Source organism: Frieseomelitta varia, unplaced genomic scaffold (genome assembly GCF_011392965.1).
Source record: "Frieseomelitta varia isolate USP_RPSP 00005682 unplaced genomic scaffold, Fvar_1.2 scaffold_40, whole genome shotgun sequence".
Classification (NCBI taxonomy): domain Eukaryota; kingdom Metazoa; phylum Arthropoda; class Insecta; order Hymenoptera; family Apidae; genus Frieseomelitta; species Frieseomelitta varia.
This window is the reverse complement of record NW_025110146.1, coordinates 570,514-595,744: the sequence shown is the minus strand read 5'-3', so window position 1 is coordinate 595,744 and position 25,231 is coordinate 570,514. Positions and strand designations below refer to the sequence as shown.

General features: G+C 33.3%; 5 protein-coding genes across 5 annotated transcripts; 3 read left to right on the top strand and 2 right to left on the bottom strand.

The window, feature by feature from the left end:
* Positions 1 to 261: 261 nt before the first annotated feature.
* Positions 262 to 5,676, bottom strand: LOC122531445. The gene is made up of 3 exons (XM_043659368.1): positions 5,626 to 5,676; positions 4,568 to 5,001; positions 262 to 4,141 (listed from the first exon to the last, which is right to left on the bottom strand). Exons 1-3 carry the CDS (start codon positions 5,674 to 5,676, stop codon positions 334 to 336), a joined length of 4,293 nt encoding a protein of 1,430 aa, XP_043515303.1. The 3' UTR covers positions 262 to 333.
* A 5,409-nt stretch (positions 5,677 to 11,085) lies between these two features.
* LOC122531469 lies at positions 11,086 to 14,050 on the top strand. The gene is made up of 5 exons (XM_043659411.1): positions 11,086 to 11,218; positions 11,909 to 11,992; positions 12,158 to 12,512; positions 12,587 to 12,774; positions 13,140 to 14,050. The coding sequence occupies exons 2-5, from the start codon at positions 11,921 to 11,923 to the stop codon at positions 13,209 to 13,211; spliced, it is 687 nt and encodes a 228-aa protein (XP_043515346.1). The 5' UTR covers positions 11,086 to 11,218; positions 11,909 to 11,920; the 3' UTR covers positions 13,212 to 14,050.
* Positions 14,019 to 17,153, bottom strand: LOC122531468 (TATA-box-binding protein-like). Its single transcript, XM_043659410.1, has 6 exons — positions 17,035 to 17,153; positions 15,170 to 15,403; positions 14,988 to 15,094; positions 14,565 to 14,808; positions 14,280 to 14,478; positions 14,019 to 14,197 (listed from the first exon to the last, which is right to left on the bottom strand). The coding sequence occupies exons 2-6, from the start codon at positions 15,266 to 15,268 to the stop codon at positions 14,121 to 14,123; spliced, it is 726 nt and encodes a 241-aa protein (XP_043515345.1). The 5' UTR covers positions 15,269 to 15,403; positions 17,035 to 17,153; the 3' UTR covers positions 14,019 to 14,120.
* On the top strand, positions 15,575 to 17,550 carry LOC122531466 (intraflagellar transport protein 52 homolog). The gene is made up of 6 exons (XM_043659408.1): positions 15,575 to 15,939; positions 16,006 to 16,223; positions 16,297 to 16,405; positions 16,476 to 16,758; positions 16,835 to 17,083; positions 17,183 to 17,550. Exons 1-6 carry the CDS (start codon positions 15,800 to 15,802, stop codon positions 17,450 to 17,452), a joined length of 1,269 nt encoding a protein of 422 aa, XP_043515343.1. The 5' UTR covers positions 15,575 to 15,799; the 3' UTR covers positions 17,453 to 17,550.
* A 584-nt stretch (positions 17,551 to 18,134) lies between these two features.
* Positions 18,135 to 20,331, top strand: LOC122531467 (nuclear transcription factor Y subunit gamma-like). The gene is made up of 5 exons (XM_043659409.1): positions 18,135 to 18,317; positions 18,439 to 18,571; positions 18,646 to 19,113; positions 19,197 to 19,370; positions 19,451 to 20,331. The coding sequence occupies exons 1-5, from the start codon at positions 18,295 to 18,297 to the stop codon at positions 19,622 to 19,624; spliced, it is 972 nt and encodes a 323-aa protein (XP_043515344.1). The 5' UTR covers positions 18,135 to 18,294; the 3' UTR covers positions 19,625 to 20,331.
* The last annotated feature ends 4,900 nt before the right edge of the window (positions 20,332 to 25,231 follow it).

Genomic DNA, 25,231 nt, shown 5'->3' with positions numbered 1-25,231 from the left:
TTAAATATATAGCTCTTTAACGATTTGAAGAATTCTAAAATCCAATTTAGTAATAACAACGTGTAACAAGTATCATTTATTTACGTAACAATCTATCAAAAGTCAAAACAATTGAACCACCAAGTATCTTTTATATTTCCAAAAAAAAAAAAAAGAAGAAACAATATATTACATCGTGCATATGTACCTGAACACGATATGAAGTAGCAACGAGAGAAATCTTAATACAGAAATAAAGTCATCCTGTCTCCGATCGAGTGCTCGGCAACGTTGTTCCATCGTCCACGAACTAGTCATTAATCTCTAGTCGAACGCTCGAGGCCGATTTGTTGCTCACGCGGAGCTCGATGTGACCCCATAAGCGTCATCCGGTTGTAACCTCTTCATCAACGTGTTCTTCACGCTCCTGCAGAGCGTCACGTATTGCAACAACTTGTGCCTAAAATCAGCATCCAGCTCGTTGACGCGTCTCTCATAGTCACTGAGAAGAACAGCGAAATTACTCTCCTCGTCGCGTCTTTTCTCGAGCTTCAACAATCGTCTCTCGAACGATCTCAATTTGTCGCGACACGCCACGTCCTCTGCAATCGATCCTCGTCCATTTTCATACTCTACGTACGAGCCTCTAGAGAGAGCACGTTCGTACCGATCCATTCGAGAGTAATTCGTCAACTTTGAATCGGCAGGAGGATTCTTCGTTCTGTCTCTCCCCTTCGAATCGTATTTCTGTCTCGACGTGTGATCACGATCGTCTTCGAAAAACACCATTCTCCTCGAGTTGAAAGGCACGACGCTCGAACTATTCCGACTTTTCCTATTTTTATTACACCGTCGGGGATCCACCACGTTTTTCTTACCCTTTCGTTTACTTCTCTCGGCCCTTTCTACTCGGTCGCCCATCAAGTCTTGCGTGTCGGTCGACTTGGAGTCGCGTTTCTGCCCGAGGGGCCGCGAAACGTCACCGATCATGATCGTCTTAAGCACGTCGTTGCCTCGTATCGTCCTCTGGCATCTTCCTCTCACAATATTCCCAAAATTGTTCTTGTTTTTACCCGAACAACTGCCTTCGTTGAACGTTCTATCCGGCGATCCTCTGGCTTCGTATCGATTTCTCGTCGTAAACGGGCAACGAATCGTGGAACCGGCGGTACAGGACTCGCGAGTTACTCGGCTATCGTTCAGTTTTCCGCTGGAAACGCTGACAAGGTATCTGTCGTTCCTCAGGAACGTCTTCGACGTGCTGGTCCCCTTGTCGCGCTCCTCCACGAGCAATTTTCGCAGTTTCTTGCGAATTAGGTATTTGATACGATCGACGGCTGGAAAGGAGCCGCACAAACTGCCGGGAACCATTGATCCACGCCGCGAACGATTTTTACATCGAGTAGAGACGCTCGGTACGTCTTTCTCTTTCTGTCTTCTCGAACGATCTCCCACGACGTTTCGATCGACTCGAGAACAATCCCTCGTGGCGCAGTACGGGTCACACGTCACGGAATATATCGATTTTCGACGACACGCTGCTCGAACAGATCCTCCGCACGGTGATTTGAATCTCCCGTGCGATTCTCGCCTGTTCGCGCGACAATTTTCGTTCGAGGAACTTGCCTCGTCCGTGGATGAGAACTGTTTCGCGTTCGATCGTTCGCAGAATACGAACAACGATTCGGTGATTGGAGGACTTTCGTTGGTGGATTTTCGATCGCAAGTGTCGCCGATTGAATTTCTTTCGCCATCAGCCGAGCATCCCCGCGAGAGGTCAATCGAATTTTTCTCGCTCGTTGTGAATCGATCGGGAAATTGATCGCGAGTCGGCGATACGTTCGATTCGACAGTAAATCCCGAACGTCGTAGATTGGAATTATCGTTCACAGCTTGCGCGTTTTCCGTCGTGATCGAGTGGGAAAGTTTCTCGCCGGGACAAATGAAAGGTTTATTTGATTCAGTGTCATTTCTTCCGTCGATATCCTCGCCGCAGCAGGAACACTTCGTATCGTGGCTATCCTCCGTGTTCGAGTCAAAGACACAAATCGAATCGGCGCTGTATCTCTCATCTACGTTCAAAATATCCTTCTCCCTTACTTTTATATCGAAAACGTGTATTTCTTGCTTGGATGTGTCTTTCATCTGCGAAATACCTTGTTTCAATTCGAAAACACGTTCTTCGTTCTCCAACAGCTGTCGCTCTCCTGTTCTCAAACCTGAAACACCCGTTGAAACGTAATCCTCCGGCATGGAATCGTATTTTTTCTCCGGTAAATGAGTAGACTCTTGCCCTTTTGAAGTATTTTCTTTCGAGTAACAGGGCCAGTGCTCTATTCTCGAGCGTTCGTCGTCTAAATTCCTCGTTCGCGAAGAATTACGCTCAACTACTCTGTCACTCGTGTAAAATACGCGACACGGTCGGTCTACTTTTGAGTTTTTATCATCTACCGTCTTCATCCGCGAGAGATTATGCTCGACCATTCTGTCGTTCATGCAGATCACGTGACAATGATTTACTTTCGAACCTTTATTGTCTAAGTGCGAAGAATGTTCGATCATCAATGTTCTGCCGCTCGTACAAAACGCGTGACAGGAATCTTTCGAATCTTTCGAATCCTTTTTATCTACATTCTTCGTTCGCGAACGATTCTGCTCAATCATTCCATCACCGGTGCAAAAAGCACGACGAGAACATTCCTCTAAATTATTTTCAGCCGTCGAATTATGTTCCCCAAAGCCATCTCCTTTCAGGCTATCCGAACAACAGCCACACTTGAGATCGTACAATTCTATCAGTTTGTTCTCAGAATCGTCTACCATAAATCCATCGTTGCGTGCTTCAGACTTTCCATTCACATCCGCAGTTTCTTCAGCTTCACATTGTCCGATTATCGTCTCCTCTTTTCCTCTCGATCCATCGATCTCTCCCTCGCAAATTTCATCATCGACCGCCGTTACATCGTCATCACATTTTTCAGATCGTTCGATATCGGTTTGAATGGGAATCACGAAGTCCTTCTCATCCTGCGAATCTGTCGTACGCGAAGAAAGCACGAAATCCACCTGTTTCTCTCCCTTTCTCGTCCGCGCGAAATTAGCGTCCTCCCTCCTCCTCTCCTCCCTTTCGTTCTCATTCGTTTCGTTCCTGAATATCTGCATTTCCGTCGAATCACGAGCCGAGAGAACAGAAGCCGGAGAAGCAACGCGTGGCTCCTCGAAATCAGCAAGACGCTTCGCCGAGCCTCGATCGTTCGAGTCTTCTTCACAGCGTTCGACAAGCTCGTGACGCGAATCGCGTTTGTGAACGTTGCTGCATGTGGGAACTCGACCGAGGAACCATCGATTCTTGTTCCTGTTCGCAGTTCCATCGGTCTTGCGCGAGAGGTTGAAATCCACGCGGCCAGGTCGGATCTCGCAGTTCAAACGTAGCTGTTTGATCAGCGGCTCGTCCAACTTTTTCAGTATGTCGTTCATGCAGGAACAAGCGTTGCCGATGCCCTTCTCGAACCTTTTCCTCATTAGAACCAAGCAAGAGTCCGACAGCGACGGGTCAGCTTCGAACAATCGAACGATCAGCTGGCTCGATTTGCAAGGCAGCGAAAGATTCGATATATTCGGCGGGTTTCGAATGCAAGAGCGGCTGGTGCTTGTCGTTCTGTGAACGTAGATTTGTATCTTGGAGTTTTGCGGAAATTTCGTTTGGTCACTGTCGTCTGATCGTTTTAAATGTCCTCCCGTTGGAGCAGGTTTGGAACGATCGGCGACGTTCGGCGACGTTTGGCTTACTTCGAAAATAAAATTCAAATTTCCTTCGCTGGTTTGAGTCTGTGCGAATTTTCCGCCGCAGTTGAATTTCACCCTCAGGTCAAGCGTTTTCAAACTGTCGTTGTTCGCGTTATCGAGTTCCCTCGTCTGTGGATTTGTTGCACTCGACTCCAGAATCAGTTGGAAATTTCGACGATTGCTGTTTGCATGAGTGTCTGGATTTTCGACTCGTCGGTTGGAAATTGAACGGCAGGCAGAAGTCGTTGTACAGGTGCCGTAGAAAGTCGACGATTCCTGAGAGATTGAGCCGACCTCGACGTCTAGATCACTATTGGAAGTGACTTTTTTGCATTCGTGATGGATTTGTACAGTGGTTTCTGGATCTACGCAAGTCCTGTAAAATTGAATTTAGATAAGTCTGAAATCATAATTATTTAATCTGTCAAAACGTATCATAAATATATGAATCTTATATTTATATTTTACACATAAAATTAATTCAGTTAAAATTTACAGTGCGATATATTTATGCATTGCCTCCTAAAAACAATAATTATTGTTCACATATAATGGAATACGAGTATCGAGTATAATATTTAAGTGTTCCTAAATGTTCTCTTTGTTTTTAATAATATTAAAAATGCCAGTACAACAAAAAGAAAGCATCGGGGACGTGACAAATGATCACAAAAGAAATATGCATTTACGCACCATGTCCGTTCCTTCCAGAAAAAAAAAACCATTCGCACTATTTCATACATTTCTTCTCGTATTGGTAGAAATAAAGAAAACGTTTACGTGACACCCTGTGCATACTCACGCGCAATCTTGGCACAGCCAATAGTCCTTCTCGTTAATAAACCTCCAGACGTTCATGCTTTTCAAGGCTCGGTTCTGCTCGGCGGCCAAGGAATCGGGATCCACTTTATTCGGTCCTCTATTCAGAACGACTGGGTCCGCGAACTGTGTCACCAGGCCATCCTTTGCCAGATATTCGATCGCGTGCTTAATCATTTCCTGCCTGATATCCGTGTCCTTGGCAGAGACGTCCAAACAGCCGGTCCAAGCGGTGGCCGTGTTTAGGAATTTCTTCAATCGTGGAAATCGTTTCGCGTAGTGCGAGTTCGACTTGCATACGAACTCCTCGAGTGCCGAGCGAACCCTGTTCTCCAAACTGGGGCCCAAAAGTGGCCTGATCCTGTCGAGGCACGGGCCGAGTTTCGTGAAACCATTGTTGGCGGCGCAAGGTCGATTCTGTGATCGGTCAAATGTGGATGATTAAAATTGTACGTATATTTTATATCGTACAATGATCACGCAATAATATCTTTATCAAATGAGCGTGTTTTAAATTGAAATTTGATTTTTCTTTAAAGCTTCTTATACTTAAAATTCATAAATTATTGCCGGTACGTATGTACAGCTGCATCATTGCAATTATTTAATTCATATTGAAACCCTAATTCCGATTTTAATATTAATCTTTTGTCAAGATGTACCTTTTACGATTTAAAATTAACAAATCGAAATGCAATATAATCGACATAATTATGTCGAAGCTTTATTACGTAAAAATCTAATTATCGAAGAATGGATGATTGAATTAAAATAATTCCAAAAAGTAATTTCTAACAGATTAAGATGATTGTAGAAACTGATAGAAATTTTAGAATTTCCCAGAGTCAACACAAGTAGCAGTATTTAAATAATAAGTGTACACAATAGTGCACACATATGTATATATACTGACACAAAAATTGCAAATGAAATTAAAATTTCTTTTCTTTTAAAATTAAAATTTCTCTTTGTATCTGTGCTTGTGTTGACAAAATGTAAAGAGGTTAATCGCAAGGATCGATTAATGATGTTTCATATTACCGCAAACGTTTGATCAGCTCTAAATCGTTCGTGCATGATTTCTTCGGTCATATTACAGGAACACATGTGGTTTTTCACATGATCCAACATCGATTTACGTGTAATCGATCGTCTACATCGTATTTACGGTTAGAAAAATCATTACTAGGTGTCTTGCTTGAAGTTGCTCAAGTATACAAATTTTTTTAAAATTGTCAAAGAAGTAATAATAAAATAAAAAGATTTCTTACGAAAGGATAATTAAATTAAGAGACTTGCAATCTTCGAAAACATTCAATCCAATGAAAATGTCCCTCGAATAAATTCGACGTTCATTGTGATTTCTATAAAATTCGCTTCAAGAATATTACAGTTTTCCAATCACCCCAGATAAACCGAGAAATTCGTCAACAAATTTTTCAAGGGGAACAGGGTTTCTGATAAACTAATTTCGGTCGTGCGAGTTAACTTCGTTGATTCGAAACAGGGGGAGGGGGAGGAAAATTGAAGGCCGGGTAAATATGCTAATGTGCTTTGGCCTAAGTGCGGCTACGCGAGGGTCCTTTCAAACCCTGGAATAGCGACGATAGTAGAAAGAAAGGAGGCACGCTGTTGCGAGAATGAGTGAAAAAAAAAAAAACGTGGCAGTGCTTCCAGTGACCTCACTTCAAATGACAGATGCAGTTACAAATATTGCAAACAAAATATCGTGGATGGAAGTGCGAGGATACGTGAAATCGAAGAGGAGAAACCGAAAGAAACGTTTTGAAAATTTTTCCTATAACATGAAATGGACATAAAATGAATGAAGCGAATATTTTTGTCAAAATTAATTTGTGAAAATTAAGTGACGAAAGGTTACTGAAAGAGAAATTAATCAGTCAAAATTTAGAATGTTCCAATGGTTGAGAATTTATAAAAAGTTCAAAAGTTGATTGAATCGTGATAAAGTAGATTAATTAGATTATGGAGACATGAAATTCCTACCGTAGAGAGGTATTAACTCATTTCTGCTTAAATGATGAATACGTAAGAGCGAAGATAAGGAAATGAGATAAGGAATTCCCTTGATTATTTTTTTATTTTACTTATTTTACTATTTTTCATTCTTTCCTTTCTTGCCCTTTCTTTCTTCCTTCTCTCTCACAGAACACGTAAACAGATAAAATAAATAAATCGGCGATTCCAGAATACTTCGAAACAAATGGATTTCAAATGGACTTACGAAACATTTGAAGGTGAACAAAAATACATAGAACGCAATATATGAAGTTGCACAGAGATCTGCCACTGAAGAGAAATTATTTGAGGAATCACAAGTATAAAAACCAAATGGATAAACAAATAACAATGGAATAACAAATAAATAATTGGTAATCATTTTTCAGATATTTAATAATTCGATAAATTAATAAATATAATAAATAAATAAATATAAATAAAGATAAATTAATAAATATATTTATTATATATTGATAAATATAACAAATAAATAAATATAAATAAAGGTAAATTAATAAATATATTTATTATATATTAATAAATATAACAAATAAATAAATATAAATAAAGATAAATTAATAAATATATTTATTATATATTAATAAATATAACAAATAAATAAATATGAATAAAGGTAAATTAATAAATATATTTATTATATATTAATAAATATAACAAATAAATAAATATAAATAAAGGTAAATTAATAAATATATTTATTATATATTAATTATTATATATTATACATTATTATATAAATATATTTTATTCGATAATTAATTAAACGACACCCAAGGCTGAATCTTGAAATCTTCCGACATCGCTTACGAGTGAGTATATAAACGAGCATCTAGCTGAAAACGAAGAAACGAGCGACCCACATAAAATGGAGTTCGGGTACAAACCGAAAGGGAACGAAGGAGAAAGGGGCCGAAGAACAGGACAGGGACGGAGATCCCCGTTTCCAGGATCCAGGGTGAGACGGTTATAGCCCATTCACACACAGCGGCTCCGCGGAGATCAATACTCGTGACGGCGAGACACAGCGTAACAACCCCACGCCGCCTACCCTTCGAGAATGCCAGCCGCCACGCAGCCGGTGGAAAAGGTCCTGGCCTATTACGACACAGCTGATCACCGTGAAATCCGAAACGACAGATTACACGGCGACCGCAAATGCCCGTTTGAAAAATATGCGTTGCTTTGGCTTTGGTTCGGTTCGAAAGGGACGACACTTTAGAACCACGCCGTAACCATGAAACACGATGGTTGCTTGTCGATGCTCGTGAATTAGTACGGGACTGCGTGATGGCATTCACGCGGGATATATAATGAAAAGGTTTTTTTTTTTTTCTTTTTTTAATTGCTTCATTGCACCCGCGCGAGTGCCTACAAACACAATTACTGTAATTTTGTAATACTCCGTCTGAGTTGAGCCTAACTACAAAATATGGTGGAGTCCTCCCATATCCGAAATAATTGAGTGACAAATGTGTTTCGTTAATAGAATCTTCAGATCATAGAGGAGAACCGCTCCAAGTGACGACGAGGAAGATTTTATTTTGGAAAAATTATGGCTACGATATCAATGTGAAAGAATAGATTTAAAATTTCAGTTCTTTTAGAAATAAACACGCTTATTGTCTAGTTAATTAATTATTGCTCATATGGATATTAAAGAAAATTGATCGCACGATATTACATTTCCATTTGATTTAAAAAAGTAAAAATTTGTAACACGGTTCAATAATAACATTAGAGGACAATTTGCAAATGAAAGAAGACATGAAACGCTGGTCTTTCGTGACGAGTAAATGTACATAGCATCAAGCACAATATTCGTGACACGGGAACAAAAAATAAAACTCATCCCCTCCAAAGTGAATTAACACGCATCCCTCATAATCTATTGGTCATTTAGCTGCCGATAACGATTTCCACTGACGTATGTTTTGACACATCAGTAGAGAAATATTTACAGCGTCCAATCAAATCATATTGAAAATGTTCCTTTTTAAAGCATTCTACATATTGATCTTCGCGATATTTTACAATTTAGCAAAAGTTTAATAGTCAATTTAATTTAATAGCGAGTTAACAACGATGATCTAATTCTGCTAATTGTGTATGAAGAATAAAAAAATTAAACTTTCTATGAGAATGTCAAAATGATTAACTTACTTAATGTTATTTTCTAAAAATCATATGAATTTGACAAATGGGAAAAGTTAGAAATATCCAGAGATAAGAAAAGAGAATGTATCTGGATAATAGGATAACACTTCTTTATTTCCTTTATCTTCTTAGAGACGAATAATCTTCTGTTCCTGCACCTTCTTCTTCTGTTTTTCTCGCTGATATTTCGTTTTTAAACAAGAATTATAATCCAAAATGAAACAAACTTCATTTCTTAATTATATTCATAAAATTCCAAATTTGCACAAGTATCATTTTCGATTCAAACTGACTCTTTTATAGAAAATTTAACTTCGATCGGGAATCAAATAATTTAAATTTAAATTTAATTATTATTCACAATTTTGCCAAGGTTTTTACATAATAAATTATCAACATTGGATCTCCGTAGAAATTAACTTCAATTAAAATTAAAATGTAACTTTTGTTCTTTGCGCACGCAATTGTACATTGTTAAAATTTTATATCATAAATTACTAAAATTGGATCTTCACTATCGATACGATTAAATTTATAAAGCTGAAACATCGTTGAAAATGAATTAAATTCGACACTATGTCCTGAATTACACTGTTCTGCCACATTAAATTAAAAGAGAGTAATATCTGAAACTTTCGTTTAAATCAAATCGTTAAATGGTTTACCTATATATATATATATATATATATCATAAAAAAAGATCTTAATTGCAATAAAACTGAAGGTGATGACAATTTATATTTCGAATGCACATGGAATTCTGATTTTTAAATGACTGAAAATCTTTTTTCTCAAGTTTGTCAAACTACCTTCTGATCAGATACATTCATTAACATGGCATGAGCAATTATTTACAAATTTCACATGAACACGCAGACAGCACGAGTCGTTCGGCACGGAATAATTCGTAGAAGAGACAAAATGTTTCTCTTAGGCGCGAGAATATGATTCAATGAAGAGGATAATTTTCATCGGTGGATGGTGGAAACACGATAGCAATTCGATTTCAGAAATTGAATTGTAACTGTTCAAAGGGAGACAATTACTAATGGACGTTTATATACGACCATAATGAATGCCTGGGGTCTCTTTTGATCTCTGAACCCTCGTGGATATCGTTGTTTTCATTTTGCATTTTATTTCGAGGATATATTATACATGACGAAATTAGCCTCTCGATTTCCACGTGATTCAATATTTCATGACAGACATCTTTAAAACTATTTTCACATTTTCTATCAAATGGCAAGTAATTAAAAATATTCTTCTCGACTTTTTTCACGTTCTTGGCAATAATAAATACACTATCGTTTGAAAATATAGTTTTAACAGAGATGTAGTTTAATTACAAAATTACGAATAAGTCAGATTGTAAATATTTCACTGAATAAATTCAATGTAACTCCGTCATTTTTTTCCAGCTCTATTTTCTTCACAGGGTATGACTCTTGGCATCAAATATAAGGAATCTTATAAATTTCTTATAATTCTAAAAGATGTATTAGAATATTAAAAATAAAATTCCGAGAAAAAGATATTTTATACTTCAATGTATAAAATATATTTTTCTTAGAAAAAATTCATAGAAATACTAAAATGTACTCTCGTCAAAAAAAAAAAATCTGTGAAAACATTGATGTATTAATGAATTAACAATAGAATTAGAACAATCTGCATTTTTTATATACCCCGACTATGCTGGTAAATAATACCACGATCTAAAATACATGGTCCTTTCGAAAATTTCTCGTTCTTTCAAATATTCTCTTTGAAATTGACATAACTCTTCAAAAAAAAAAAAACTAAAGACTGACAGACTAATAATAAATATAATAAAATTCTTAAATCAACATTTTGAAACAATATATTTAACAAGAACAGAAAAGACGAAATTAAAATATTAATGAGCCGGTAATACAAAATGACACAAAGTAAAATGCAAATGTATACGCCGGAAAGAAATATCACGATTTATAAAGCATAGTCTCGCAAGTCTCCCCACACCAGAAACAAAATTCCGAAATCCAAGGGGAAATTCTCCTTACTAAGATTCCACGTCTAAGATTCCATGCATAAAATTCCACCTCATTCATCGAACGACGAGAATACTTTGGTCTGTTCGAGGAATTAACATGGAGCCAGCGAGCCAAATACTCATCCTTAATCGCGGGAACGACGTCACCGAGGCTCGGCCATGGGCCGACCTTTGCTCGTAACTCGGTTTTACGAATGTGGGTTGCCGAAGAGAATCGTAGGCGGTACGATGGCCGGTAAAACCGGGGGAAAAACGGCGTGGAAAGCGTGGATCAATACCTCGATTCCGCACGAGCACAGCGCCGTTTCCGGTTGCTGAAGATACCTGCACACTCGCGAAATCTGCTCGAGAATCTTCGTCGTTCCTTCGTCGTTCCTTCTTGCGATTATTCCACTATTTTTGGTAAGTTCTGCTCTTTCATATATCTTTCGAAGAATGTTTCTGTTTGTACGTTTTAAGACAGTTTAGGATGAGTCGGTGGGAGAGCTAATTTGAAAAAAAATTGGAAATTAGGAGGACGGTGGTTTATTAGCCTCGAGAGTGGGTTGATGATCGATAAGCGTTGTTATTTTTGAGATTTTCGTTGCGGGATTTTCTATTTTGAAATTAATTGGTGAATTGATGGTCGAATGAAACTCGACAATTGAAAAATTATTTTTTTATGTAATGATACGTGTGTATAATAATTTTAACAGGTGAATTATTGCTGTGTCAATATGTTATTGCTATTTAATTATTGGGTGAAAATATTTCATGACAGATTTAAATTGAACATTATCTAAATTGAATGTATCTAATACGAAATACTCGTATATAGATATTTCTTGTATAACAGTGCTTATTAATAATTATATTAGAGTGATTCAGCAATAGTGTTCTACTGAAATGAGTATAAAAAAATTGTTAAAAAGAACTTCTTTATAACAATGTATTCCTCACAGATTGATCTATGTGTAATGAAAAATATTAATTTCGAAAATAAACATAATACGTTATAAATCACTTATTTTTAATCAATCGTTTTAAGCATTTAATTTCAAATTATAAATGCGATATTTTCTTCACAGAACTATCATTTTCTATTTCTTCTAGCTATCACTCAAAATGTACTGGATCCTATTTCTTTCCGTGGTTGTTGCAGTTCAAGCATCAGTATACTTGCCTCCACCACTTAAGGTAACATCTTACTTATTCTTTGATAAATTTCATAACAATGTAATATCGTAATGTATAATGTAATAATATATTTCGTAATAACATAATATAATGTCATAATTCATAAAATCTTTTTATTTGATACTACATGTCTTACACCTGTCACTAATTATTCTTCAATTTTAGGAAGAGCAACTGTTAACTGATACTTTTCTCCGAGAATTGATTAATCAAATGGGAAATGAACTGGTGGATACAGCAGATTCATATTTGGAATATCAAGACAAACCGAAAGAAATCCCTATTGAATTACCTGCTGATTATGACGGTATGGACACTTTAAATCCTAATCCTAGCATCCGTGATCAGGAGTACTTACAACATAGCACATTGTGGAGTCACCAACGTGTTAACAATAACGATAAGACAAACGACAGACAAAAAATTAAACCTGGTAGCATAAAGAATATCAAGGATGAGAAGGAAAATGCTTTACCTGCGTATTGTACGCCACCGAATCCTTGTCCAGTTGGATATACAAGTAAGTGAGGGACTCTTTTGTATAATGTATTTGTATAATAAAGTATAAAATCTAAGCGGAATATGTTTATTTAGGCGAAAACAATTGTATCGTGAATTTCGAAAATACAGCGGCATTCAGTCGAGATTATCAAAGTGCACAAGATTGCATGTGTGACACGGAACACATGTTGGATTGTTCGGTTGATTCCACAAACAGCAATCTACCGAACATGCATATTTCAAACTCCAATTTCAACCAAATCGTCGATCAATTTCAGGCTGTAAGAGATATATTCAATTTTTTTAAATTGAATTATCTAATCAAAACGATGACAAAACAATGAAAAGATTCTCTAATTAATCGTTATTAATGTTTTCTCTATCTTGAATAGTAGACTCTCATCGGAAAATTGTAAATTTCACGTGAATTTTATGTGACTTTCAGAATAGAGAAAATAGCTTTAAATTGTAAATATTATATATTTAAAATAAAAAATAAAACATTTGTTTTTTTTCAACGTAAATTTTTGATCTCTTAATCTCTTCAAGTTTTGAATGTTTTATATAATTTTAATTATAGATTATTAAAGTTAATAAATATACGTATATAATATAATCTAAATAAATTTTTAATATATTATTTCAGGAAGAAAATCCGTTCTTCCGAGGTGAAAAATTACCGATCGCGGCGAAGAAAGGTCTAAACGTCGTCTATTAAAATATTGGGTATATTTTGCTGGAAACTATTAAGATATATCGTTTGTGAAATTTTACAGCATTTTAACGTATATTAAAAATCATCCTCAGTCCAATATGTGATTCAGTAAAAAAAAGAACATGAAGTAGAGATAAATTTATAACTAGAAAAAATTTTCATAATTTTTTAATTTATCAATAATTCCAAAACCTGGTGCTAAATAAAATTACATATATAAATATTTTAATATCATATTACTAATTATGATGCAAAGTAACGATTTTAAATCAATGTACATATACCAAATGCATATACAAAGAATATATTAAATATTCTAAATGCGTTACGTTTTTAAGAATTATATGTATTCTGTTAAAAAGTTATTCTTGTTTCACAAGATAATAAATTACATAAATGTTAAATAATTAATCTATCTATAAAATATATTTATAATAGTTTTTTTTTTTTAATCTTAACGTTTGAATTATATCTGGCAAGATAAAAATTTTATAAATATACACTTATTAATTGTATTTTTTTTCATAGCAATATAAAACCGAGTATTATTTTTGTTATTCACAATGTAAAAAAATATATATGTATGTTAAAATGATATATTCCATTTATTTCTATACATACAAAAGATATATATTTGTAAACTATTTAAGAATGTCAATTTAACATATTATCTATATATATGCTATATATCTGTACAAAATTTGTATAAATTATGCAATTAATTTATTGCACAAAACTTATTAAGATTTGTTCAATCGTCGTAAATTTAAAATATTACTGTAAAATTCATTAACAAATAACACATAAATGTAAATTAATTAATTAAATAATTTAATACATGATGAATTTTAGTTGCTTCTATGCATGTCGTATATTACCGTAAAAAAACATCTTAAGACTTGAAAAATACTGTTATTGCTTTCTAAAACTTTTCAATATTGGGTATATATTGTTTAGTGCATCCTGCAGTTCAGTTCGATTCTTTGCTCCTAAAATATGGTTTTATGTCTTGAATGTGGTTTTTAATAATAATACAGATAATAAAAAATCAATACTTTAATTCATTCTTACCTGTTAACACAATTTTACCATTTACAAATATAAGCAATACCACTCTTGGTGATACCATCCTATATATAAGACCTGGATATAGCTCAGGTTCATAACTAGAAAATTGTCCATGTATATGATTTAAATTTTCTAATTTGATTGGAAATTTTAAATCACACGTGGCAACTATATTTTGTATTTTAAAATTAAAAAATTTGACCTGTAATAGCACAAATAAGAAAAATGAAATATAACGAATTTATAACTTTCTCATCTACTTAGCATATAATACATAATACTTCTTACTGCAAAACCTAGCTTTTGAATTATTCTTGCAAATTTTCTTGTCGCTAAATAAGAATCCTCTTCACATCTAGCTCCTGTACACACCAATTTCCCTGAATGAAAAATTAATGCTGTAGCTCTCGGATTTCTGATCCTCATGATTAAACCAGTAAATCGTGCTGGATTGTATTCAGAATTCCTTGTTCTAGTATTTATATACATAAGTGATAATTCAATGCCTAAGTTCACTGTAGAAACTACATTTCTAAAAACAAAAAAAAAATGAAAGTTTTATTGTATATCATATCTTCATTTAATATAAATTTAAAATGATAAAATAATAATGTGAAAAATAATAAATTTATTCATTTCTTGTAAAGTTTACTTACAAGGTAATTTTTATAAATATTGAAGACTTAAAATTTTAATAATTATATCACTTACTGTAAACAAGGTTCTATCACTTCTTTTGTACTATTAGCTGGAGTCATAGGACTTATCAGTGATTGTGGATTGACATTTTGTGATGTACTTGGCCGCGGAACATTAGTCTGAAATGATATATAAAGATAAAATGAAAAATATAAAAATGAATGCATATTGTATAAACATATTTATTAATTTACTGATTGCGGCGGACCCATCAAGTTATCCTCTCCAGCATTTTTTGCAGGGTTACCCAGTAACTTCTTTAACTCGTTATCCTCTTGTACAATCGCAGTCATTTTGTTTGAGTTAAATGATTAGAAAACGCTTAAAAACATGTGGACCACCAACCATTTTGAACACTGCTCATAACTAAACTATTATCCAAACCGCCACCTATATGTGATTAGCTAATTCTTTTGATGCATTTTGCACTACAGACAAAGAAATCATATATATATTCTTAATCGGTATTTCAAATTCTGAGACACAATAGAATAGATCCCATTTCATGGCGGATCTATTCTATTTTTTAGTCAATGGTCGAAACTATCTTACAATTATGTAATCAATGCTATTACCACTGAATGTATAAAACACAGTAAAGTAACTGCTCTTTTAATACAGTTCTGATCTGTACTATTAACCAATTATATTTGAATGTTTGATATGTTTCTAGTTGCCAATGACAACAAGAAATTATCATACATTTCGAAGAAAACATTTATTTAATAATGTGATAAAAAGGTAGAAGTGAGTTATCAAGAAACGTTCTGAAATTTATTTATATTGCTACTTGTTCAATTTATAATAATAAAGTGACTGTCACTATGAACTCAATCTTTGGCAGCAATGATAACAACAACAATTTAAACCTTATTATTTTTGATGCTTCAAAAAACGAAAGAAAACTGAACGAAGAATTTAAAATATTACAAAGAAAGTTGAAATCAAAATGGAAATTTATCGAGTAATATACGATTGTATATCATAATCACGAATCGAAACATTTTTCTTAATTGTTATCATATTTCAGAAACAATGATACCTTAACGGAAGAATTATTATCGACAAGCAAAATATTAGTATTGCCTGGTCCACAAAATAAATTTACAGAATTAGAAATGAATTCGATTAGAGCATTTTTAAATTCTGGAGGGCACGTTTTAGTTATGCTCGGCGAAGGTGGTGAAAAAAAGTCGAATACAAACGTAAATTTTTTATTAGAGGAGTTTGGCATAATGGTGAACAATGGTATTGTAAAATTTTTGAATGAAAGTAAAATTAAGGGCAAGTTGTACACCTCTTCTCATCATGTAATTTTTAGATAGTGTTATACGTATGAGTTATAGTCAAACAATGCATCCAAAGGAATGCTTAATTTCTCAAGGGATGTCAAGTAAATCTATATTTTTAAGAAATCACAATGAATACATGTAAATTACATAAATATAAAATATTTGATACAATACCTAATATTAATTTATTTTTAACTTCTTATTTTAGAGACATGAACTTTTTATATCCATATGGTGCGACGTTAAATGTAGCACAACCATCCATAGTTGCATTATCCAGTGGATCAATAGCAATACCAACAAATAGACCTATTTCTGCTTATCATTATAATGAAGTCAATGGTGGAAAATTACTTGTATTAGGTTCTTCTAGAATGTTAACTGACACATATATTGAGAAAGAAAAAAATGATTCATTAAGACAAATGATCTTCGACTTTTTTGAATCCAAAGATATCGTAATCAAAGAATCTCAAATGGATGATATGGATGTAAGTTTCTATATTATAATATACTTAAATTTAAAATAATTATTTATACTTATTAATAGTGATATTATTTATGTAGTTCTCAGAGTATAATTTTATCCCAGACATAACGCAACAAGCTAATAATCCAAAAGTATGCACTCAAGACATGGATATAATGGATAATCCTCATGAATATACCAAATTATTCAAACATCATCTTTATTCAGTAAATTTAGACATAGTACCAATTTGTATAAAGGCTTATGAAATTCTTGGTGTAAAACATGAACCACTTACCTTAATTCCACCACATTTTGAGGCTCCATTACCACCCACACAAGCTTCAGTAATTATATACTTTAATAATAAGTTTCAATAATTATATACTTATAATTGTAATTATATATTTTAAATCAATATGATAACACAAGAAATGTATTTACAGATATTTCCACCAAGTTTCCAAGAATTACCACCACCAGCTTTAGAATTATTTGACTTGGATGAAGCATTTAGTTCTGATTTATTAAAATTATCACAGTTAACGAATAAATATATGGGAACAAAAGATTTATCAAAAGACATGGAATTAGATCATTATATTCGTGAATTTGGAAGTATTGTTAGAATAAGTAATTCTGACATCCATACAGCTAAAGAAGTGTTAAATGCTGTTTTTCAAAGCATCTGTAGCTACAAAGCTATGCATGAATAAGAAAATTATAAAATTGTATATATTGTGTTTTCTATGTTATTTTTAATATATTTAAGTTTAAATATATGTAATATAATTAAAACAGATATGTATATGATTCAGAGATCATACAATCATTGTATATTTTTTACTGGGTTTTTTCTTAAACTTCAATTATTTTTAATCTACTCTTATTGTAAAATTTATGACACTAAAAATTGAAGCATCATTTACTGTTTTCAGCTTAATCTTTCAAGAGAAAATATAACTTAAATTCTTGAAAATTGGAATTCTTACAAGCAAGATATACATAAAATTACTAAAAGTAGTTTTAAAAAGCTGCTAGTATGTTGTCATTTAAGAATCGTACAATGCTGTGGCAAATATTGCTGTAGATACATACTGGACATCTGTTTACATTAAAAGTATACCACAATGAATATCCACAGTATATCTTTAAAATTACTCAATCAATTACATGCATTTATACATAAATGTATAAATTTTTTGATATTAAACAAAACTGATAAAGTAAATTTATCTTTGTACTCTATCCTCAAGACTGAATACAGACAAAACATTGAGTGATATGTCTATACTATATTTTATCTATGACTGTATGCACAAACGTTGCATCTGCACTGCCATCTCTAGTCAACATAATAAAATTTAAAGTAAAATAAAATTGATTACATATTATCATGGCAGTATATGCTCTGGTGCAAATAACAATTTTGTTGTGAATTTTGTCGAAATTCAACAAACTGTAACATTTGTAGTTTATGTAATGTTATATTTAAATAAGATGATACTCATAATTTAAAATATTTTATTCTATATTACTTTGACAGTATTTATAAAAAATGTCTGTATTCTTCGTAAATGCGTAAGTAAACCGATTTGTTTGTATATTATTAGGTTATGTTTTTTGCTTGATAATACCAAATAGTATAATATTGTAATGTAAATAAATATCTTACACATTATTTTTATTTATATTTATTTAGAAATCAGGATAGTGAAATTGAAGGCGATTCGAATGGAGATTTACAAATTGCCTCACCTGGTAATTCCGAGGCTCAACAAGCTTTGGCTCAGTTTTGGCCAAAGGTCACAGAAGAAATAAAAAAAATTACTACTGTAAATGACAATTTATATATGTTAAAATGTAATTATCATATCTAGTACATTTTCATTTACTATTGTATTTTTAGATGGATTTAAAAACACAATCATTGCCACTTGCTAGGATAAAAAAAATAATGAAATTGGATGGTGATGTAAAAATGATAAGCGCAGAAGCTCCTATGCTATTTTCTAAAGCAGCAGAAATCTTTATACATGAATTGACATTAAGAGCATGGGTGCACACAGAAGATAATAAAAGACGTACTCTTCAAAGAAATGATATAGCAATGGCAATAACTAAGTATGATCAATTTGATTTTCTAATTGACATAGTACCTAGAGACGAATTGAAACAGAGTAAAGCACAGACTGAAAGCACTGTACGTACTTCTATGAATTCAGATCAGGTACATTATTACTTTCAATTAGCACAACAACAAGCCTCTGCCAATCAAAATGTACAAAATAGTAATGCTACTACACAACCGATACAAATTGTACAACCTTCTACTGGGCAAATACAAACAATCAACATTGGTAGTCCTGTGGAACAGGTATATGATCATTTTGTAAAGTATTTTAATTTTACAAAATGAAATGGTTGTTATTATTTATTAATTGCATATTTTAATTGTAGGAAAGTACTACAGCAAGTACAGCACAGACTGTAACAGTGCAAAGTCCACAACAATCATCAGGTCAACAAATTATACAATTACAGCAGGCTCAACAATCACCTACAACACAAACTGGAGGAATACAAATTGTACAACAAATTGTAACACCTAGTGGAGAAATTCAACAAATACCAGTATGTGTACTTTTTAGTAGCTAATATAGGTTTATTATTTATCTATATGTTCATTTATTTAACTTTATATACAATTCTAGATACAATTAACGCCTCAACAACTTCAGATGATTCGTATGCAAGTACAAGGTGGAAGTAATCAACCGATTATAATTCAAACAGCTCCTATACAAGCTCAACCTCAGTTGATACAGGTTGCACAAGGTGCTCAAGCACCCGTTTTTTTACAAACTAGCGGAACTGACAATGAGTAAATATTAATTAATTTTAAAGAATATTTAATATTTAATACCGTACGATTCTAAAACTGAGTGAAGTACAGTACAGTAAAGATAAGCAGTTGTATGGTAAGGAATAAAAATTTTGTAAATTATTCCTAAAACGAAAGTGTTTTATAACTTTTATCCTCATTACATTACAATGTTGCAAAAACAAAATTAAATATTAACAAATTTATAAAACCTACTTTTTTGGTCCATTGGCTTTGAAATTATACAATTATATCACAAATGGTTAAGCTTGGTAAAAATTAAATTTCTCAATAAATGTGAAATCTTGTGATCATTTAAATACTTAGAAAGGCCTGTTTTCAAGGACGAATGTACATATATCGCGCAGCGGTTATAAGATGCCGATCGAAGGGTTGTCACTGAAGCGAAATGAAGTGAATTGAAGCGAGGTAAAGTGAAGAATAAAGATAAGCAGTCAACGTAAGATGTAATCTGATTCGTACGTCGCGTTCCTTAGTCGCTGGCTGCTTCGCATGGCTGAGCTTAGGACTGGCTGGTGCAACTTGTATTATGTTTCACGTTGCTGTGGTTCTTGTCTGGCAAGTCTTGAGCTCGAAGCCTTCAACAGTTTCAAAACGTCATGTAATAATAAATATATTAAAATTTATTTATTTATTGCATATTGTATTGAATAATTTTTGATTACTCGATCAACTAATACAGGAATCTAGGAAAATATTTCATAAATATAATGTAATTTAAAACTATTGTAAAAGTTAGTTTAGGAAATTGAAATTATTTAATTAGTTCTCTTTCATAATTATGACAAATGTAATTCTGCTGATATTACGCTATAAAACAACCATTATTTATATATTTTTTTAATGAAAAAATTAAAGATTAAATATTAACGAAACATGTTAGAAAAATATATATACATATAATATACATATAAATTTATTACAAAATCATAAAATATAATTTTTAAATAAAACAAAAATATCGAACTATCATTATCACAAATGATTATAGCTCGGCGAATATTTTCATTGCTACGAAGAATAACAGAAGGATGAGTGCCCTAAGCAGAAGACTAAGAGATGAGGAAGCGAGTAAAGAAGATGGTGGCACGTCCTGAAGTCCTTTTATTACCACGGAACAAAGATGTGCTCCATTTAGAGACGTTGCCACCATGGTTCTGGTTGCCAGGGAAACCTTATGCACGCAATGTTGCAGTCTTAAATGTACTCTTCGGAAATTTTAATTCTTACTTCGAGAACACTCCGATGGATCCTTCCACCTCGCGATCTACGCCATTGCTTGAATACTCGGATTTCACGACATGTTTACAAAGATCCTAGAGATAAGTTGAGAATGGCCGCCGCAGTCCATGCCTCCTCCATGGGTGTAAGGTGACAGCTGCCTGCGCCTGCGTTATATGCACACAGGGTGTCCGAAAATTAGATCATCATTTCGTTTATGATTTATGATCACACTGTTAATTAAGAACGACATCCACAAGCGCGCCTGAAATTGCTTATATCTTAATTCTCGATGCCACGCTATAACGCAGTGATTAAAACATATTGAATATATATTATACAACAAAATTTATCAATTAAATTTTTACAAACAATTAAACAAAATTATTTATGTTTAAAACAATTATTCAATATTTTTCAGTCATTCTGCTCTTAGTAAACGATTTCATTGCTGTTATTAACGCCGGGATTTCTAAGCCGTATGATCATAAAAGTTTTGCCTTTCTAACTGCCTACTCTTGAGATAGTAAATTATATCGGTAATACGAATTGACATTTTCGAATTGTACACCCCATATAAGCTACGAACATACGTTCGTACATACCTACCTAGACGAATATCTTGATGTGTGTGCGCTCGATCCCCACCCTCACATACACATACACAAGAAAGAGAAAGAAATATCTTGCTTACTTAGCTGGGGCTGAACTCACCCGCAGGATCTCTATACTATACATGTGTGCACTTATTTTAGCAGGATCTTATCGTGAAGATGTGTTGGACAAGAAACAAAAGACCATATTTTTAACGAAAAAGAATACACTCATTTTTTTTTTTTTTTTCATTGATGATAGTTCATTGTGTGTTTTATCTAATTTGTTTTGTGCATTTTATCTAAACTAATGCATTTAGACACATGAAAATAGATTTTCAAATCTGTATAAAATTCGTTTTTATTTATTCGTAATGTAATCATTCAATTATATTAATAATTGTACTGTGTTATGTCGCTTATTATAAAGTTTTTTTTTTTTTAAACAGAAAAATTATAGTAAAGTTCAAATGAATGAACTTTAATTGTACAAGTAATCATACATGTCTTACAACTCTTTTTTCAAATACAAATGTTACACAAACAATTTTGATATTATAATTATAATTTTAATCGATACACAATACTTTTTGAAATTACCACGTTAATTACAATTGGAGTTCTTGATGATGAAAATATACGCTTAACTATTTCAGTCAAGAAATTAAGTTCTTACAGACTTATAAAAAAAGGCTATAGCAATTACATTTTCCATCAATGTGTGTTTGCCAAAACACGGGCAGCGGGTCTCATTCAACTAAAGTTAGTTTGTAAAAGCATTAAAAGGCATATGTACATACCTGGGTCTCGACAAAGTAAATACTCTTCCCCGTACTTGTGCACTTTTTCCTAAAGCGTTGGAGCCGGTGTATGCACCCTTGGGTGGTCGAACGCGCACATTGGAGCATTTATATGGAGAGATAGACCACAAGGCTCCCGCATACTTCAAGACTCACGCAGTGTACTTGCGCGCCGTCTTATTTATCTGTACACAAGGATTCTTCGCGAACGTATATAGCATTATGATGCCATTATATCATAAAGGTACTAACCCCCATACCGCCTCCTTTTTCTCCGGTAAAGCAACGATTGCCTCGACCAATCCACAAGATGTCGACGCCATGTCTCCTTCACGTGCCTCTCTTTATTACCTTCGATCTTCGTCGAACGACTCTTGGGGAAACTCGACGACATCCATTTCGCGTAACGCTTCACGAGTTATATTGCATTTGTTCCTGCGGGCCATCGTGACGCACGGTTACGTAGCTCTTTTCCTTTCGTTTTTGTTTCTTCCGAAAGATGTACAACTTGATCGTTATCGGTACATATTCGGTACTACTCGACCCTGGAATCATCTTTCAACTGAACTGTGGATTAGTTTGTACCAATTGAATTTAATTGAATACGCAAACGTAATAGGTAAAATACAGTTACTACGGTAAATAAAATTCTACGTTTGGATCATTTCTTAATCACATTTATAAAAATAAATGTCTTTATTGACTTGTAAATTCAAAGAGAAAATATGTTTCATAAAAGATGTTATTGTTCTTCGTTAAAAACAAGAAATGCTACGTTATATTGAATATTTGTTCAATGCATTCAAATACTTTAAATAGAAGATTAATAATTAGTTGAAGCGACCTTTATAAATAAATAATTTAAAACAAAATTTTTAAAAATATCTACTCAGAGGAAAAAGTAACCAAATGTACATCTATAATATAAGACAAACCTTCTGAATATTCTTTGATGATGTTTACGAAAATCATGCCTCTGATTAATCTGAAAAATTCGGTAAAGATTCCTCCTTATCCAGTGTACCGTGAAATTATAGCCAGATTAGGTATACTTATCCCCGACCCTGCCGTACTTATCCATTATTATGTAAAAATACTAATCCTCTTTGTCTGTTCTCGATGGACTCTCCCGATCGAAATCGCTTTTTGCACTTCAGTTGTTCTTTTGTTTATCATTTGCAGGTACACTCGAAAACCGTGTCCTAACGAATAAACGCCACGAGGAAACAAATTCACTTAACCATATTCGCCACCGTGTGCACTTTGATATGAGAAATATTACATATCAGGGATGAGAGAAAGATAATAAAGCAACCGTTGCACATTCTGCTCTACCCCGCATTCGAGCACATTCTTCTTTATCTCACATTTTATTTTACTCTTTCTTCAACGTTAATTTATGACGATTTCTTTTCATTCCAAAGAATCATTATATAGTTTTGGATAATTTAAAGAAACATTAACTCAACAGTAAAAGAAATATTGTCTATATAATTTTATTCTGTAAATGCTCTGCAAATAGAGAAATTTTTAACGCTAGATAAAAATGTAACGTAAAATTGAAGTAAGTAATGTTTTTAAGTAATAACATTTTCTTAGAACAATTTGATTAAGCAATTATTTAATCGGGAGAATGCAATAAGGTTAAAAATGAATACAATTTGTTTAGAATTAATTTTACAATAAGTTCGCTAAAAGAAATCTATATGTAATTTCCGAAGTATTTTAGATTATTCCAGCCAAATTATAAATGTAATATTACGTCATGTTAGGATACGTTGCATTTGCGAGGAAAATTTGAAGAAAAAACTTTTATTCTATAAATTAAGGTGTCGCGCAAAAAGCAGTTTTGAAAAAATTTCACGGTAACATTATTGAAACTCTCAAGGAAATTTGAGAATCCATCTAGTTCATATAAAACGCGCATCGGATGTAAGAGCAGGTGGTGGGAAATTAGGTTGCTACCCTTGTCTCACATCATTCTGATTATCATAGTCAAAAATGTTCATCTCATGAGGGATGCTTTCATTACTTGCAACTCTACACCGTGAAAATATTCACAATGTATTAAGATAGTTGACTAGAAGTCTGATTTTCTTACAATTTGTACATCGATCTTCCTTAAAAAAAAAAGATAATATTAAAAATGAGAAAAAAAATTCGCATAAATTACAAATTATTCTACACTCGCACTTTTTTTCGATAGCATTTTTTTCAAATTAAAAAATCAATTTTATTTATTAATTTTTTACCTTTTAATCTAAATTTCTAATATTCCTTAAATACTTTGTGTTTGGTCACACACATATTCCACTGATATTTTCAAATATCTTGAAAGTTCTTAGTTAGCAGCTAAGACAGACTAATTTATCTACAATTATATCTATATGCATTAGTGTGTAAAATTAATATGTAAAATCTAGTGCCATAAATTTTGTAAAAGATAAATTAATGAAATAAATAAATCCGAATATCGATACAGATAAAAATAATAAAAGTATTCAGCAAGATATTAGGATAATCATATTTTCTAGAAGATACGTAAAATAAGTAGTCTCTAAAATTATTATTACATGAATGAATGTTACAATCAAAGTGTGAATTCCAAGAAATTCAGAGACAGAGCTATGCGGACATTAAATAATTTCACTTTAACGTTTAATGACAGGCGAGATAAATATCGCCACCTCTATCACGCCATAATCAATAAAGAGGCGAAAAAAAAGGAAGCAGGGACATTCTTGTTCCAAGAAGATGGCGAGTATGACGTAGGGTCGCTGGACCTCCCGTCAAGAATTCTCTATCTCCGATTATAAAACAAAGGAGGAGAAAACGCGCGCGTACCATGCTGCGGATGAGATGCAAAAAAGAACAACGTGGACCATCCTTGTCGCGTCACATTTCCCGGCACGTACATTCAAAACCTGTCCCGTCCGTAAAAACACGTGAAATCGGAAATAATCGTGCACGCCGAAC

Bases quoted from the DNA above. Each gene is read 5' to 3' on its own strand.
- LOC122531445 (XM_043659368.1), bottom strand. From the start codon at position 5,676: ATGACCGAAGAAATCATGCACGAACGATTTAGAGCTGATCAAACGTTT. The intron at 5,002-5,625 runs GTAATATGAAAC...GACCGATCACAG, and splicing joins GAGCTGATCAAACGTTTGCG to AATCGACCTTGCGCCGCCAA. The intron at 4,142-4,567 runs GTGAGTATGCAC...TCAATTTTACAG, and splicing joins TGGCTGTGCCAAGATTGCGC to GACTTGCGTAGATCCAGAAA.
- LOC122531469 (XM_043659411.1), top strand. From the start codon at position 11,921: ATGTACTGGATCCTATTTCTTTCCGTGGTTGTTGCAGTTCAAGCATCA. The intron at 11,993-12,157 runs GTAACATCTTAC...CTTCAATTTTAG, and splicing joins ACTTGCCTCCACCACTTAAG to GAAGAGCAACTGTTAACTGA. The intron at 12,775-13,139 runs GTAAGAGATATA...ATATTATTTCAG, and splicing joins TCGTCGATCAATTTCAGGCT to GAAGAAAATCCGTTCTTCCG.
- LOC122531468 (XM_043659410.1), bottom strand. From the start codon at position 15,268: ATGACTGCGATTGTACAAGAGGATAACGAGTTAAAGAAGTTACTGGGT. The intron at 14,479-14,564 runs GTAAGAAGTATT...GTGCTATTACAG, and splicing joins TTCAAAAGCTAGGTTTTGCA to GTCAAATTTTTTAATTTTAA. The intron at 14,198-14,279 runs GTAAGAATGAAT...ACCATATTTTAG, and splicing joins TGGTAAAATTGTGTTAACAG to GAGCAAAGAATCGAACTGAA.
- LOC122531466 (XM_043659408.1), top strand. From the start codon at position 15,800: ATGAACTCAATCTTTGGCAGCAATGATAACAACAACAATTTAAACCTT. The intron at 15,940-16,005 runs GTAATATACGAT...ATCATATTTCAG, and splicing joins TCAAAATGGAAATTTATCGA to AAACAATGATACCTTAACGG. The intron at 17,084-17,182 runs GTAATTATATAC...ATGTATTTACAG, and splicing joins TACCACCCACACAAGCTTCA to ATATTTCCACCAAGTTTCCA.
- LOC122531467 (XM_043659409.1), top strand. From the start codon at position 18,295: ATGTCTGTATTCTTCGTAAATGC. The intron at 18,318-18,438 runs GTAAGTAAACCG...ATATTTATTTAG, and splicing joins TCTGTATTCTTCGTAAATGC to AAATCAGGATAGTGAAATTG. The intron at 18,572-18,645 runs GTAAATGACAAT...TTGTATTTTTAG, and splicing joins AAATAAAAAAAATTACTACT to ATGGATTTAAAAACACAATC.